At 40.7% G+C, this 16904-nt stretch overlaps 1 protein-coding gene across 1 annotated transcript in view; it reads left to right on the top strand.

Moving 5' to 3' along the window:
- Positions 1 to 16904, top strand: part of LY86 (lymphocyte antigen 86) — a 75803-nt gene that overhangs the window by 43326 nt on the left and 15573 nt on the right. Inside the window, exon 3 of the mRNA XM_058555326.1 lies at positions 39 to 167. Coding sequence (XP_058411309.1) covers positions 39 to 167 — 129 coding nt within the window. The remainder of the gene's footprint in view (positions 1 to 38; positions 168 to 16904) is intronic.

Raw genomic sequence — 16904 nt, 5'->3', positions numbered from 1 at the left:
CACACTAATCATAAAGCTGCTCTTCTCTTTCCCTTTAGGAGAGGACATCAAAGAGCTGTTTCTTGACGTAGCTCTCTTCACGAAAGGCTCATCCATTCTGAATTACTCCTACCCCATCTGTGAAGAGGATCTGCCCAAGTTTACCTTCTGTGGAAGAAGGAAAGGGGGTAAGTGGTCTGTTTTGCTAACTGCTTGCTGAGGCCCAGCGAGAGATGGACGAGAGCTTGCAGCCGCGGTTGGACACCCAGGCCGGAGTCTTTGCTCTACCTCTCACTTTTGGACAAGCTTAACCTCACTTATCAGCATTTGTTATATAAAAATAACCATAAGGCCCATCCCACAGGGCCTACCTTACAGGGCAAGTGGAAAATCAAATGAAATATGCATATGCGGCACTTTACAAACAGGAAATTGTTATTGTTAGTAGTGGCATCTGATAAAAAAGGATTGGCAGCAGAAAGAACCAGCAGCTTCCCCAAATCCATTGAGGTTCGAAGTGTTTCCACATTTCTCCTAAGTGATCTCTTTAGTTACAGGATCTCCTCGATCCAGCAATACATCTGAAAAAGTAAACAAAATTAAGCTTTCTAAATGTCATTGTTACTGTGGTCTTTCCCATTGGCGTCATTGACTGGCAGGGGCACGAGGTAGCTAGACTCAGAGCACAGAAGCATAAAACCCATTATCTTCTCTTTCTCCAATTCATAAGCCCCCTCCTCCCCCCACCCCAGCCGTACATACCCCAAAGAGCCCAGGAACGTCACTCCAGCCTGTCCCCACCTCTCCTCTCCTCCTTGTCTGCATCCACCGTCTTCACCAAGGCCCTGAGATGCTTCTGTTTATGTAACTAAAACTCAGATCTGATCTGTGACTGTCCTTCCCTAGTTGTCTTCCTCCTTCCAGGGCTTCCTTCCTATTCCCATTGGCCAAGGGGGAACATACCCCTAACCTCACTTTCCAGAAACATCCTCTTATCTATTTCCTCACTGGAGGAAACTGAGAGAAATCACCCACTTACGCTTTCTCAACAAAGGATCTAGAAGAAATTAGGGTCCCCTTCCCATACTAAGGGATGCAGACAAAGGAAGTTTGTGCAAGAAAAGAAAACAAGGCATTTAAGGGAATGCTGGCCAGATGGAGCCTGGTGGACATAGCTGTGATGTGTAGATGACAAGCCTCAGCTCAGCCCTCCCTCCTCACCCCATCTCTGCTCCCTGAAGTGTGGGATGCATTAAATCTATTATAGCACTTGCCATGTTGGCCTATAATCGTTTATTCCCTTTTGTCATCCCCAATAAACTGTGAGCTTCTTGAGGATGGAGTAGTATCATCTTTGTCTTTTTATTCCCAGGATTTCGAATGTGCCTGATGCACAGGGAGAGCTAAATATGGCACACAAACAGAGTAGAATAGCCAACATTACTAGGCATTCGTACCAGGCACAGTTCTAAGAGCTTTGCATCCAGTAAATCATTCACTTCCTATCCCAACCTTATGAGTTAGGACTATCAGTACCTTATAGATGCAGAAACTGAGCCACAGCGAGTTCTAGCAACTTACACCAAGTCACAGAGCTGGTGAAGGACCCATGGCTCAAACCCAGGCAGGCTGGCTCTAGGGCCCTAATTTTAGCTTCTGAAGAATAAATGAACAAAAGAACAAATAACAAAAAGTATGAATGTGCCTTTGGGCCAGGAGTTTATTCAAAATTATCATTTAAGAACTCCTGCTGGCTAGTGGTCTGACTTTGTTTCAAACTGGGACATTTTTTTCCTTCCTAGCTAACCTACTATCAACTGATTAGTCAGTTTTGCTCTCTGAACTTACTGGAAATATTTCTGAGTAATTGGTCACATTCAGTATTTCCTCAGTATGATGAACTCTTCTTTACCATGGTCCCCATTTAACCCTTTTCTACGTGTCCTCAGCCATGCCTATCCCAAACTCCTCACCCCCTAGTCAGCCATTCTTTCATTTCTCCATTCCTTCCTTCTTTCCTTCCTTCCTTCCTTTCTTCTTTCCTTCCTTCCCTCTTTCCTTCCCTTCTTCTCTCCCTCCCTTATTCTCTCTCTCCCTCCTTCTTTCCTTTAACACTAAGTCCCTACTCTGTACAAGCACTTTGGGGAGCCTGAAGATGAACCAAGAATGGTTCTGCCTTCGAGGACATTCTGATGGACTAGAGGATATTAGAGATCCCCAAAACAACTATTGCAGGTTGCTGTGTGTGGCGTGTGCATCCAAGAGTTACAAGCAGAATGCCCAGGACACCTGAGAGGTAGAGTTCATCCCCAACAGGTTCAACCTGTGGGAACATGCAAAATCTGGGAAATTTAATACAGAATTACTTTCCTGTTTCCCTTAAGGTTATTTGAAAGCCTGTTACAGGCTTTTCAGCATTCTTTTTATATATATAATTTGTGCATAGAATATTAGCACTTGTGGTCTGCCAGCGTTTCTGATTTTGTAGACTGTATTGGAGGAACTCAAAGGATCTTGAGCTGATAATTAAATAATAACCCCCCCAAAGAAAGACTGAGAACTTCATAGGCTGCCACCTATAGCCAGCATCTGTAGTCCTATCTCTTGTCTTTTGCTTATCTTTCCAGTTTTTCTCCAAAATAAGTATTCTTGAACTCAATATGGAAAAACGTACGCTTGGAAGTACTACCAGCTTGGTAAGAAAGCACCCATACTGGGCTGTCCTTCATTCCTATTTCCTTCTATTCCCCAAATAGCTTCCCTATCTCCCTCCAGGATGATGAAAATGGCTTCCTAACTGGTTTCCCTGCCTCCGTACTGCTGCCAGGGTAGTCTTCTCAAATATAGATATGATAATGTGTCCCCTTTTCCGAAAGACTTCAAGAGTTCCCATTTCTATAGAACAGGTTCTAAGGTCTGTAGTGACCAAAGTCCATCACAAATTTGACTCTAGCCTGCTTCTTCAGCCACATCTTGTGCCACATGCACGTTTAGCCACAGCTTCAACAAATCCTGTGCCACTTTCTGACCACACCCTGTACTTAACACGCACGACCTTCTTTGGATGGTTTCCTTAACCTCTAATGCCCGTTCTACATTTGTCTTCCATCCAGACCTAACTCAAGTATCACTTCTCAGAAAGCTTCCTCCAACCCCCAGCCAAATGAATTACTCCCTCTGGTGCTCCTGGAGCATCTTGTTCCTACTTATCTCAGCTGAAATTGTATTCTATAGTTAGATAATGTGTGTGTGTGTGTCTCCCATTAAACTGTGAACTCCTTGAAAGCATGAATATTTCTTGCCCCTCTCTGTCTCTGCAGACTTGACAAAGAAAGCCTGGCACAGAGTGCAGATGTAATAAATACTTGTTTTATTGAATTTGCATTTGACTGATTGAATGCACATATACCAGCCCACCCCAAAAGTGACTATCTAATGATGCTTATGCATGCCACAAAGACACAAGGCACATCAAATCCTAGCAAACAGTAAATTGTCTTAGTCCTCCAATTTTAAGAAAACCTAAATATTTTTTCCTCTGGAAATGGTTTTAATAGAATTAATAAAACAGAAGAGATATTGTTCCCCCAAACTGAGGTATCCAATTGAGTTTAGCAGCTTGAAAGGCTGGTGATTACCTTATCCACATGCTGGGCAGCCTGCAGCTATTTATTTGTTTTATTGCCGTGGGGTTGATAACTGCACAAGCAGGCTAAGAAGCTGGCACCTGGGGAATTGCCAGGAAATTTCATATAGTGTAAAACAATCAGAAAAGTGCTATACAAATGATGCATGAACAAATAATTATGTAAATTCTATAAGCCAGAGAAACTAAAATCTTAAATTCAGAGACTTCTTGCATTATTGCATTTTTTTAACCCACCCACAAACCTACTGCAGGAATGATTTTGTTTAAAAAATGTGATTAATTCTCACATCAGAAGGGGAAAAAAATGGCACCAAGGAGAACTGAAGTCCCCAAGCTGCTGTGGACATATTAAGCAGGATGTGGAGTCCCTCTGGGGTTTGCAGATCCTTCTTAGCAGTGAGAAGGCCTGGCATCCACTGCAGGCAGTGTATGGTGGTGTCAGTTGCAGTTGAGTTGTTCAACACCATTTCTGTGGCGTTACGATGCCTTCCTCTGCAAACCTGCATCTCGCTGGCTGTTCTCTAAGCCAGATGAAGCTACAAAATGGGTCAGGCTGAGTAAGACTGTGAGGATAAAATGTTGTTTCCTTTTCTTCTGCATCTTCCTCAGCTAGCTCTAAGACAAGAGTTCATTGGATTCGAAGATTATGTGATGCTCTTTGGCATTATCATTTATGGTGTGATTGCAATGCGGGGGAAACTGCCCACATGTCCAAGTATAGGAGATTGAGAAGTAGGTCGTTGTTCAGTCAAGCAAAGGTACAGTATGCTGTGCTTTTAAATGATGTTGTAGGTGATTATTAAATTGCATGAAAACATGCTCATAAGAATATTGTTAAATGACATAGAAGCTTGCTGTAAAAGAGTACTCACTATTGGATACTGTTTTTATTAAAATGTTTGTACATGTATACACCAAAAAAAACTAAAATAGTGTACACTTAGGTTCTAATAGTGGTTATCTCTAAATGGTGGAACTGCCCATCTTTATTTTCATCTTTTTGGAAATCTCTTTTGCTTTTATAATAAATTTACAAGGTTACTCTGTTAAATGTTAATTGATCATTGCAGGAAAGAATAGAGAGGATGAATTCTCTTCCTCTGTAGGGTAAGTAAGAGTTTGCAAAAATAATCATAGCCTACTTAATATTCCATGATATATGGAGTTATCCAGAAAGTTCTGAATCAAAGTGTTGCGTAGACTGTCAAGGGATCGTCCACTACCCACTCTGGACTCTCTCCCTGGGATGCCCACAGGCCCCTTTACCCAGCTGTGGGTTCAATGAGAAGGAACCAGAATAGACCACTGTTTTACTTCCTGCTCTGTTAATGCTCCCCTAGTTCCTTTCTCTCCACTGGGGGCTTCAGACCATATAGATTCATTTGCTTTATTTGATCTGGCTGCTTTCAAACTGGCTGCATCAATTTTTAAGACTAAATTGGGATTATATTGAATGTCTTTAATGGCCACACCTAATTACTAACTATAAAGCTGAGTTCATAACTCCTCAAGTTAAGAACAGTAATGCCGGCGGGACCCATGTGCCATTAGATAGCTTTGGTCTGGTCCACAGTCACCAACTGTGCCCTTACCCTAGGATCTCACTCCTGGTCTCATGTTAGTTAGACCCCTGCTCTTCTATGTGGTGACCACAAGCCGCATGTGGCTACACAGCCGTGGAAATGTAGCCAGTCTACATCGAGATGTGCTCTAAGTGTAAAATACAGACTTGATGTCAGAGATTTAATCTGAAAAAAAGAAAGTAAAATATCTCAATCACTGCTATATTGGTTATATGCTGAAATGATAATATTTGGGGTATATTGAGTTAAATAAATTATATCATTAATATATTATTTATTAATTATTTATCAATAATAAAACATATTATTATTAACATATTGTTAAAACTAATCTCACGTTTTTAAACGTGGCTACTACAGAATGTAAAATTAGACATGCGACTCTATATGTATTTTGGACAGTGCTTCATTATAATATCCCTTTAAAATTTTGAAGATTCTAAAACTTCACACCCCATACCAATTAAATCAGAATCTCTGGAGGTAGGACCCAGGCCAGGTGATTTCAACCTTCGGCAGAGGCTGAGGAGGCTACCCTAGCCCCAGGCAGGGACTGCACAACAGCAGCTAGCATTGTCAGAGCACTCAAGGTGGACCAGGAACATTTCCAGGTACCTTATGTGAACTAACTAAGGTACTGCTTGCATCAATCTTATGAAGTGTAGAAACTACTGTTATTAGCCTCATGTTAACAGATGAGGAAATTGAGTCCCAGAGAGGTTAAGTAACTTCCCTAAGTCACAAAGCCAGCAGGTGGGGGAGCTGAGTTTCTCTCTCCAGGAAGTTGGGCTCCAAGGGCTTGCTCTAGACCTATCTGCTACATACCCTCTTTGAACATAAAGAAAACTCTGCTGGAGAAGTATAACTCATTTCATCCCTCCACCAGGACTGGAAAAAAGATCTAAAACACATGACCAAATTTTAGTAATCAAATGATCATCTTTGGGCATAACCAGCCATTATATAAGGCAGTGTTTCTCAAAGTGTGGTCCCTAGACCAGCATCATTTAGGAAATTATTAGAAATTCACATTTTTGGTTCCCACCCAGACTGACTGAACCAGCAACTTTGGGGTTGGAGCTTAGCACTCTGTATTTTAACAAGCCCTTTAGGTCACGGGTCAGCAAATTTTTTTCTGTAAAGGGCAAGACAGTAAATATTTTGGGCTTTCCAGGCCATATGGTCTCTATCACAACTACTCAACTCTGCTGTTGCAGTGTGAAAATGGCTATAGACAATATGGAAATGAGTGGGCATGAATGTGTGCCAATAAAACTTTATTTATGGACATATTATCTGAAATTAAATTTCATATAATTTTTCCATAACGTGAAATACTATTCTTTTGAATTTTTCCTACCATTTAAAAATGTAAAGACCATTGTTAGCTCATGTCTGCTCAAAAACAGGCATTGGGTGGGATTTGACCCACAGACCATAGCTTGCCAAACCTGCTCAAAGTGGTTCTGTTGCACACTTAGGTCTGAGAGTGAAACTATGAGATAAGTCAGAATTCCAGGCTCTTCACGAGAGTTGTTGAGCACAGACACCCTCTGGCCTTCACTATGGTGAACACTGACCTAAAGCTCAGGATCAATTCAGATCCAAGCTACTTAGGGAAACGCCAACAACTTTGCTTTAACTATACATCGCTGGTGCCAACAAATCAGATTTAGGCCAAAGAAAGGGGACTTAACACACGGACTGATGAGAGAGGCAGCTCGAAAGAAGAAAGAGCGCCTTGTGAAAAAGCTAGAGGGCAGGACTGATGGTCTCCTCCCCTCCCCATAGCTACCATTTACAGGCTGGGCACAGAGGCTCTTCTTTCTGGAGAATCATTTAATCTCTGGTTTTCAATTACTTCATCTATAAAATGGGAGTAATCATACTCTTTGTTGGGTAATAGTGGAAGACTAAATAAGAACAGAGGTAGAACATGCCCGGCACGACAGAAAGCATGCAATAAACACGGCAATGGCCTGTCTCCCTCTGCTTCCTCCCCGACCTGAGGGGCCTTGAGGCGGGTGGTGGAGCAGCCTGCGTAACTCACATCTGCCTTATAAACTCATAGAAACCAGCCTGAGGAGAGGATTCTGACTCAAACAAGCTCGCTGGAAGTCAGCGGGCAGCCAGCCCAATGCTCTGCCGACCGCTCAGGATGCCAGGATTTCCTGGCCGGTGACTGAAGAAGTCTTTTCTTGTTGTGTCTTTTCATGCTGTTTTGTTTTCTTATCTCTGTCTAAGCTCAGTCTCTAAAGTTCTCATTTTCTGCCCCTGGCTTCATTTCCTTCCAGAATGAGTGGCCGTGGGAATGTTCGCTCCCTTCAGGGAAAACTGACATCTGTCCACAGAGATGTGGTCTGTCCCCATGGCCTCAACAAGATTGTCCCACAATCTGCTGACATAGGGACTTTCCCAAAGTCTGGGTTTGTCGGCACTAACTGACACCACAGAGACCCCACAGCCCTGTTTAGCTTGGAAGTGAGTTGAGTTCCCCTTTTCGTTCTTTTCTGATTTAGCACGAGTTCAGCACACCTTGATGTCCATTCTCAACAAAATGGGGTTCGTTTTGTTCAACGAGTTTCCTAGAATATCCCATCTCAGGAAGACGAGAGTGAAACAATGAGTGACATAGAGCACAACATCGATCGTAGGACTTACCGTTGAACATGAAACTAAAGTGTCAGTCTGGGAAGTAGGGACAAGCCCCTCCAAGGACATGCTCCCACCAAATAAAAAATGGAGAGGAAATTACTTAAAAGAACAGGGTGGCTCTGTCTTGGCTGTCTAGAATATATTGTGTAGGGCTATGTAGAAACGAGATTCTCAACTGGAAATGAACCTGGAGATTTGGGCACAGACCAAGATTAAAGCCATCAAGTAAACAGAATGAATGTCTTGATGACAAAAGACACTTCAACTGTCAGACCTGGTTCTCGCCAAACCCTTCTGAGTTCTGGCCAGCGTAGGTCAACCCAGGCAAAAGGCATTGGATTCAGCCAATGTTGAAATGCCAAGTAATTGGCTTTCAAAAATGATTTGTTTGTTGCTTCATGGATTGACTTCTGGATATCAGTTGTACTCAGTCTCTTGCCAAAACCAATTGAAATTAAAATAAAGGCTTAGAGGCTTTCAATAAGTAAATTGTGTGTGTGTGTGTGTGTGTGTGTGTGTACACTGGCTATATATGATCATAAACTAGGAGACCTGTAGGTCAAGGGATCTTCTCTGAGACCTTGACAGCTGTGATTGACATGGATGAAACATGATGAAAAGCTGAGAGGACTTGACATAGCGAGTGTCAGAATCCCAGAGAGGTGCAGAAGACAGGAGTCCCCACAAGAACCGCTGATGCGTGATGCACCTGTCCCTGTACGCATGTGCTAACCACTTTCCAGTAGGACCAAAATCTATTATGAAATACATACAACAGATATTGATATACTTCATTTCATGCAATATGCAAGCTACAGAAAAAAATTAGTTGCGGACTTAATTTTAAATGCATCTGGGAAGCTTGTAATTAAAATAAATATCATGGTGACACTTTTTGCAAGCTGAGGAATCCTCTAGTTCAGGAAATAATTGCTCCCTGGTTTATCCTTTGTGTAAATCTGAACTTTCCTACTTTAAGTGTTTGCTCAAAGCGGGGAATACATCATAATTAGATGAATTTCAATATATGACAGAATAGGTCCCCAGAGAACCATATGTAAAGTCTGACATGACATTGCCCACAAGGCAGATGTTATCCCTGGTAGCAGCTAAGGGATCCCACTGTAATACTCACTGATTTTATATACACAAATAAGACGTATTGGCGCTCATGTTGGCTACCTGTCCTCCTTTCCTTTCATTAGCTAGGATGTTTTTCTTCTGTCCCGGTTCATGATGAACACTTGTGCCTGCCCTTCCTCTGAGCATCATTAATTGCAGAACCTTCTTCATCTCACCATCTGTAACTATTCAAAATTTTGTTTTAACAGTTCTGCCTAGACGAGCAATTCAGGTTTCATCAGCTAGATTTCTATTGCCCTATCTATCTCTGTTTCTATGCGCCCTTTTTCACAGGTCTAGGAAATGGAAGAAATTTGGAAATTGCCTAGATTTGGGAAAGTTCTCATAAATGCTTTCAGCAAAATGTGTTTACCTTGCACTGCTATAGTAGAAGACAGGGCAAAAACTCCTTCCTGGCAAGTGCTCCCGAGAAGAAGCTCCACCATTCATCTAGGCCATCGACCGGACGACCTCTATAAGGCACACCCGCAGCTGTGCACCCCTTCTGGGGGCCTCACTATTCAGCTGTTTTGCATTCACTGCACACACAGTAACGAATACGAGCCCCAGGAATGCAGTCATTGATTCCTGCTGTAAGAGAAGAGCAATAAACAGCTTTATCTGAGGCCTCAATTTTAAAATCTATCTTCTCTGGGGTACCACTTCTGTCCTATCTGTTTGCTGACCTTTAATTTCTGGGCCATTTTGACCACCTGCTTCTACAAGTTCCTTTGCCTCAGGCTGTCTGCTCCGCTGGTCCCTGCACTTCATTCTCAATCTCTCCCCATTCCAGCTTCTGGTCCTGTCCTCCATCGACCACTGCCAATAGCCCAGGTGACAGAGTGGCTTAGATGGGAACTCTTGGTTCCATTTCCCATGGATAAATCAATAGACCTATGAGGGGAGTGCTGGTTCTCTGCCACCTGGGAAATTACACTCTTTCTCTTGCCATGGTCATCCCGACTGTCATTTTGTAGCTGCAGGCAGCATGCTACCAAAATCAATGTTATTCTCCAAGAATTTTCTGCTGCCTGCCTCATTACACTGCAGTGCTGCATTGGAGAACAGGGGGCTTAGCCTAGTCCAGGAATTCTCAAACTCGAGCATGCGTCAGCATCACCTGGAGGACTTGTTCAGCCACAGATTGTTGGACCCACCCCCAGTTTCCCATTCAGTAAGTCTGGAGAGAAGTCTGAAAATTTGCATTTCTTACAGGTCCCCAGGTCAGGTTGATGATGCTCATCCAGGGACCACACTTTGACAACCACTAGCCTAGTCATGGATAAGCACAGGGTTTGAGGCTAGACCTAAGTAGAGCTGGACCTTTACTGCTACTTACGATTATGTGACTTCAGGCAAATTACTCAATCTCTCTGAGCCTCAGTTTTCTCATCTGTACAATATGGAAAATACAAGTGACCTCACGGGATTGTTATAAGGATATTATTAGATATTATGTGCCATAAGGATTGTTATAAGGATAAAATGGGATAACGTATGCTAAGCCCTTAGAGCAGACTTTGGCACACAGTAAGCACTCAATAAGTGATAAATGGTAGCTACTTCATGTAGCCGATTAGGGATTTCTCAAGCAAGGGCTCTGAGCCCCTGAAGTCATCAATCTCAGAACGGAAGTCTGCATTTTAACAAGGCCTGGAGAGGCAGTAGAGCCTTCAGGCTTAGAAGTTTAAGACCTTTTTCCTCAGAGGTGTCAGGAAATGCCTTTGGTCCAAGCTGCGTATTCTCCGGTGGCTGACAATGCGGAGTCGCCACGCCCCCATGCCTCTGGGGTGAGAGCCGGTTCACATTTCTCATGGAATTGGAAATCTGAAGCACCATCTCCTCAGCCTTCAGCCTTTCTTCTCCTCATGTTTTATTCTTTGTCTGTGTCGGGGGAAGAGGGAGAATCTCCCTCTGCCCTTTCCCTTAAGGTTCTTATGGCTGGCCAAATAATCAACAAGACAGGTTAGCAGGAGAAAATAATACCAAGTTTAATAACATGTATACATGGGAGAAAGCAGGGACACTGCGTTTCTCAACACAATAGCAGAAATTCTCGTCTTAAATACCATGTTCAGCCAATGACAAAGGAGGGTTTTGGGGGTGGGAGGAGTCAGTTACAGGAGATTACCACTAAAGCACAGTAAACAAGGGTAAGGTTATTATGCAGATTTAAGGCCTCAGCTTCCACATTGATAAGCCTCTAGAAATAAGGCCATCTCCCCCTCTTCCCAAAATAGAGAGGGAGATACCTTTACAAATGGAGATTTCCCTTATAAATGTAAATGATTGTCTGGCAACTCCTGGCAGGGCCATCCAAAGAATGTGGCCAGAGAGACAGAACTTCTGATAAGAGGGACTTGTTGGTGCCTTTTCTATTGTAACCTCCATCCTACATTATCTTTACAGCCATCATGATAGATCTGTTCCAGGAAGGAGCCACCATGTCAAATTCTTTAGGCAGTTAGTGGGGGAGGTCAAATGTCCCTAGAGAAAACAACCAAGGTAAAGAGATAGATTTCAGGGTGGCCAAATCTTGATCTCCCACAGTCCCGCCTTTGAAACTACAAGTTTCACAGTCCTTTTGAAACTTAAAGAAGTTTCATAGTACAGAAGCTGAGTTGGTAGATTGTTTCATCTCACTGAACACATTTCTTAGTCCTGATAATAGATCAGTTCAATTAAGTTCATTTTGGAAGGTGGTGATGCAGGTGGGCTCTCAAGGTTACGCCTATATTATGGAAGCAAGCAATCAAGTATTTAATAGAAGCATTTCTATGTAAACAAAAGAAAAACAAGGTTAATGGTTGGAGTAAATTGTAAACCAGTTTCTGAGGTCAGAGGAGAGCCAGTTAAGATGATTTTTAGATGTCAGCGTCCAAGTATCTTTTACAGTTTAAATTGTCTCTGGTGGTGTCATCAGGTCATCTCTTAAGTTTATATCAAGTCCATCAGCTTCAGTTTGTAAGGCTTCAGGAAAAAGGGCAGGTTCAGTTTTCAGTGATTTCAAATGAAAATGATGGAAAAAATCAAAAACGTTAGTTTGGACCTCTGTAGCCAGATATTTCAGGAGACTGGAAGAAATCAGGATCCAGTCTAGTCAACAGATATAAAACAAAAACCTCAAAAGACAATTAACAAAACTAGGATCTAATATCTGCAAATTTATACTGAAATAGTTTTTACTGAAATATAATTTTTCTCTCTAAAATCACCCTCATTTTCATTAAGATAGCCAAATTAAAACTAACTAGTTTGCAAAGTAAGTCTAGTTCCAATAGAGTTGGCCCAATTATTTACATAAGTACAGCAAGAATAGCAGTTGATCACATAGGCTCTTTTAAATCTGCTTTGCTGGAACTTTTTATAAGGAATCTCAGATTGAACTTCAAAGGCCTCTCGAGGCCAGGAAAGCCAAGCCAAGGATTTTGTCATCAGACTTTGCCTGCAATACCTACAGATTTGGGTGAATTCCTCTCCTCCGAGGTTCCCCCAAAATATTTCGAGGTTCCTTGTACCTGCCAGATAAGTGACATTCTTTACTTATCCTGGTAAGTGTTGCTTGGAACATAAGGTACCAGGCCAATATTTCCACATGGCTTTATTCCATAAAGTCCAATCTTCATTCCTCAAAAGCTGTATGGCTATATCGCAAATATGATTTTCCAGTCACAACCTTGGTAATATAACCAGTGTTTCCAATTGTGTCCTGTTATAAGGAGAACAGATTCCTATTGAACTTATGCAAATAACTATATTGCCATGAAAACAACAATACTCACTTACTAAGAGTTTCCAAATCCTGGAGGGATCAGGTAGAGAGAAAAAGATAAATATTTCCATTTTACTTACAAAAATATCATTTACCAAATTGTTATAAGTCATAGCTAGCTCGGGAGAAAAGAGAAAAAGTTTTTTTTAAATCTGAAAAAACAAAACATTAAAAATTCAGCAATACTTCAAATGAAAAATCATAAAAATTATAATTATCCTTATCAGTTCATTCAGTCCTGTGTAATCCATTCTTGATCCCAATCTTTTTGTTAGCAGCTTCATGAAGTTATCAGTCTCTCCATCAGATTTCTATAATTTCTTACCCAGTTCAGTTTTATGATCAAAAAGTTTATCAGAAGCCTGTACTTCAGTGTAAATGTCAGAGTCCTTTCCATGAATTTTTCTGAAGTTGAAACATTTTGCAAAAGCATTAGAGCAAAGAAATAAGTCTGTAAACAACAAGACCTCAAAATGGCAATTGACAAAGAAATTTGGTTAATTTTGTGACATACAACACTTTAAAATAATAATAACCAGAATTATGACTGATAATCAGGACAGATCAGAATTTCAGTAATGTTATACAATTTTAAAACACCTATATCAATAACATTTACCCACATAATACCACCTAAGCAGGCTTATCATCACTTGTCTGACAATGCTTTCCATGTAATTTAACATACTGAATCAGCCTAATAAGTTTAGTATCTTTCTCCTTATAGGTAGAGAGCAAATTTCTTTGTCTTCCTCCTTATAGGAAGAGAGCAAATTTCTTTGAGAAGTTTCAGGGCCCTTTGAAAATTCTCAAAGAAAAAAAGTAAAAGAAAGACTTTATTTAAGATATGAATTTTGGGGAGCTTGTCAAAAATATAAAAAGTCAAAGCAAACAGAGCATTAACAGTCCAAAAAGCCTTAATAGAGAGACCTCAGTCTTTTGAACGTAGGAAATTATTTTAACAGGTTTATTTTTTTAGGTAGACTTACTCAAAGGTAAAGAAAAATCTTTTGTAACCTCTTTATCAAGTTTAAGCAAATTATCCTTTTGAGAGACAGAAGACCAAATTATAATTTTGTACCAGCTTACTTCTGTTATTAAAACTCATTTACTTAATTAAATTCATTTTAATCTCAGCCAACTTGACCATGCATAAAACTCTTCTTCCAGAATTCCTCTTTAACAAACCTATAACTTTCTTTTTACATTCAGAATTTGTCCCATGTCTTTCTTTTCCCTTCTAGTACTTGAGGACAAATTTATCTTTCTTAATCAATCAAACAAAATATTTCCATTCTTTGTTCCTTCTTTATACATCTTACTTTCTTTGTACACAGACATATTTTTCTTAATTTTTAGTAGCTTCAATCACGTATATTAATTAGAAATTTTAACCTTTAGAAACCTTAATTTGTAAGTAAAAACTAAGTAAACCATTATAAACTTTCTTTTACATTAGTATCTTGTGGCTTGGAAAATTTATGAACACTTACTTCATCATTTCTGGAAACATGTTACTTTATAGTACAATCTTTTAATAAAACACATGTTTACCAATAGACCCAAAACACCTTTTAGTTTTCCTGTAATGAAAAGCCAAAAGTAGACAAACGTACATTTAGCAATCAATGTCTAATATCTTATGTTATTTGGAAATGATGATACTCAGAGAATTTTTATAATAAATTTTAGCAAAACTCTAAAGTTTTAAGTCACCAAAAAGAGTTTGGAAGCTGTAACCACCATAACACATAATTATTGTTTAAAGTTCATCCAACATTTATCTTTTTCACAACTATTTAGTGACTTATTCCCAATAACTATTTAGATTGCCTATAAGACTTTATAAGACATTAGATAAAATTAGCCATCATTTAAATTACTATTTTTGTTAACCAGTTCTGTAATAGAAATAACATCAGTTTTTTCCTACAAAATTTCATGTAAATTTCATCATCTCTTATACCTTTAGACATAGTTATCATTAAGATTTTTACCAATAGGTCTTGGTCTTCTAATTTTGGACAAGGGAAGCATTCCCAGTCAGACATTTTAAAACATACTCAGGCAAAGTTGATGTAACCTCTTTATATAAAATTGGTTCAAACATTCCAACCTTTATAATCTTATCAACACTTACACTTTTACATGTTCTCAATTCAATTGTAACCTGAGTCAAGGTCTTAAGGCTAGTCAAATTTTTCCCTTCCTTTTTCTGGCCTTTTCTTAGGTACCAAATAAATAATTATGTGAGAGCTCTCAAAACAATTTTTTCCCCCAATTTAGAAGTTTTCCCAATTCAAAGGATCCGTCGTCTGGCCATTGACGAGTAGAATCTTCATTTGTATATTTATTCCAATAGTGACTGGAACCAATAAGCCTTTTTAAGGAAAGACCTGGAGGTAAGTTTCCACGCTTAGAATAAATCTTTACCATGGACGCAAGAGGCGTCCCTGGTGAGGGCGCAGATGATGTAGCCCCCATGATCCACAGAATTCACTCCCAAAGATATTCAGAGAAAGTAAAGAGCTTCGTTGCACAGGCGGTAAGGATGGTATAGTGAAAACAGTGTCTCCGGTCTCCCACAATAGTGTAGGACACCTTCAGTCACAGACCCGCTAATCTGTGACACTGGGCAGGCGATACTGGAATGGGATTTTTCCAGCACTAACAAGCAACAAAGGTTAAGACGACAAAAGCCCTTATGGACTGGGCCCTTTATGACAAACTCCCCTGAGAGCTTGGCACAGCTGGACAAAGAGACAGCTCGGAACCCCAGTCTACTCGACTGGCCACCAAGGTGCACCCCGGTAAATGCACCTTCCGTATGATGGAGACCAAGGAGAATATTCTCACTGGTCACAAAGCCAAGTTCTCAGGACACAGAACAAGACAGAGACTACTCTGGGAGGAAAAGGGATCAAGATCAAAACCAAGAGTACTCTACTAAATTTAAACCAAGAGTCACTAAAAGCCCAAGAAACTAGTTTCCCAAATATTTTCTCCTGCCAATCTAAATTTAGAAAGAGAAGAAAATTCTTACCCCTTCCTTCCGCTGGACTCCGAAGATAGAGATTCCGGGAGGCTGACATGGTAAGAAGTCTCACCTTTTGCCGGCTTTCGTCAGGCGTTCCCGTATCTCATCATCTGCAGTAGTCCAGGGAGAAGGCAGGTCTTCCAGCCAGAGAAGGCAACTTGCCAGCCAGTGTGGATCCTGCCGACTACGCCAAAACTGTCAGGGGGAAGAGGGGGAATCTCCCTCTGCCTTTTCCCTTAAGGTTCTTATGACTGGCCAAATAATCAACAAGACAGGTTAGCAGGAGAAAATAATACCAAGTTTAATAACATGTATACATGGGAGAAAGCAGGGACACTGTGTTTCTCAACACAATAGCAGAAATTCTTGTCTTAAATACCATGTTCAGCCAATGACAAAGGAAGGTTTTGGGGGTGGGAGGAGTCAGTTACAGGAGATTACCACTAAAGCACAGTAAACAAGGGTAAGGTTGTTATGCAGATTTAAGGCCTCAGCTTCCACATTGATAAGCCTCTAGAAATAAGGCCATCTCCCCCTCTTCCCAAAATAGAGAGGGAGATACCTTTACAAATGGAGATTTCCCTTATAAATGTAAATGATTGTCTGGCAACTCCTGGCAGGGCCATCCAGAGAATGTGGCCAGAGAGACAGAACTTCTGATAAGAGGGACTTGTTGGTGCCTTTCCTATTGCAACCTCCATCCTACATTATCTTTACAGCCATCATGATAGATCTGTTCCAGGAAGGAGCCACCATGTCAAATTCTTTAGGCAGTTAGTGGGGGAGGTCAAATGTCCCTAGAGAAAACAACCAAGGTAAAGAGATAGATTTCAGGGTGGCCAAATCTTGACCTCCCACATCTGCATACTTCAAGCAGTTGTGGATCTCCCGCACGCGATTACTGGGCAGCCTCCGCTGCTGCAAATTCATGGAGAATCAACAAAAACAGTGGATTATTACTGCATTAGCAGAAAACTTCCACTCTTGAACTGCAAAATACAGAAGTAGAAACCAATGATCACCCTAGAGAGTGTAACAGCAATGACCAAGCAAAAGAGGACTTTTTCTTGCTAAAAAAAAAAAAGAAGGGAAACATATTGCCTATTA

Source organism: Diceros bicornis, chromosome 14 (genome assembly GCF_020826845.1).
Source record: "Diceros bicornis minor isolate mBicDic1 chromosome 14, mDicBic1.mat.cur, whole genome shotgun sequence".
Lineage (NCBI taxonomy): Eukaryota > Metazoa > Chordata > Mammalia > Perissodactyla > Rhinocerotidae > Diceros > Diceros bicornis.
This window is presented reverse-complemented; position numbering and strand designations above follow the sequence as displayed.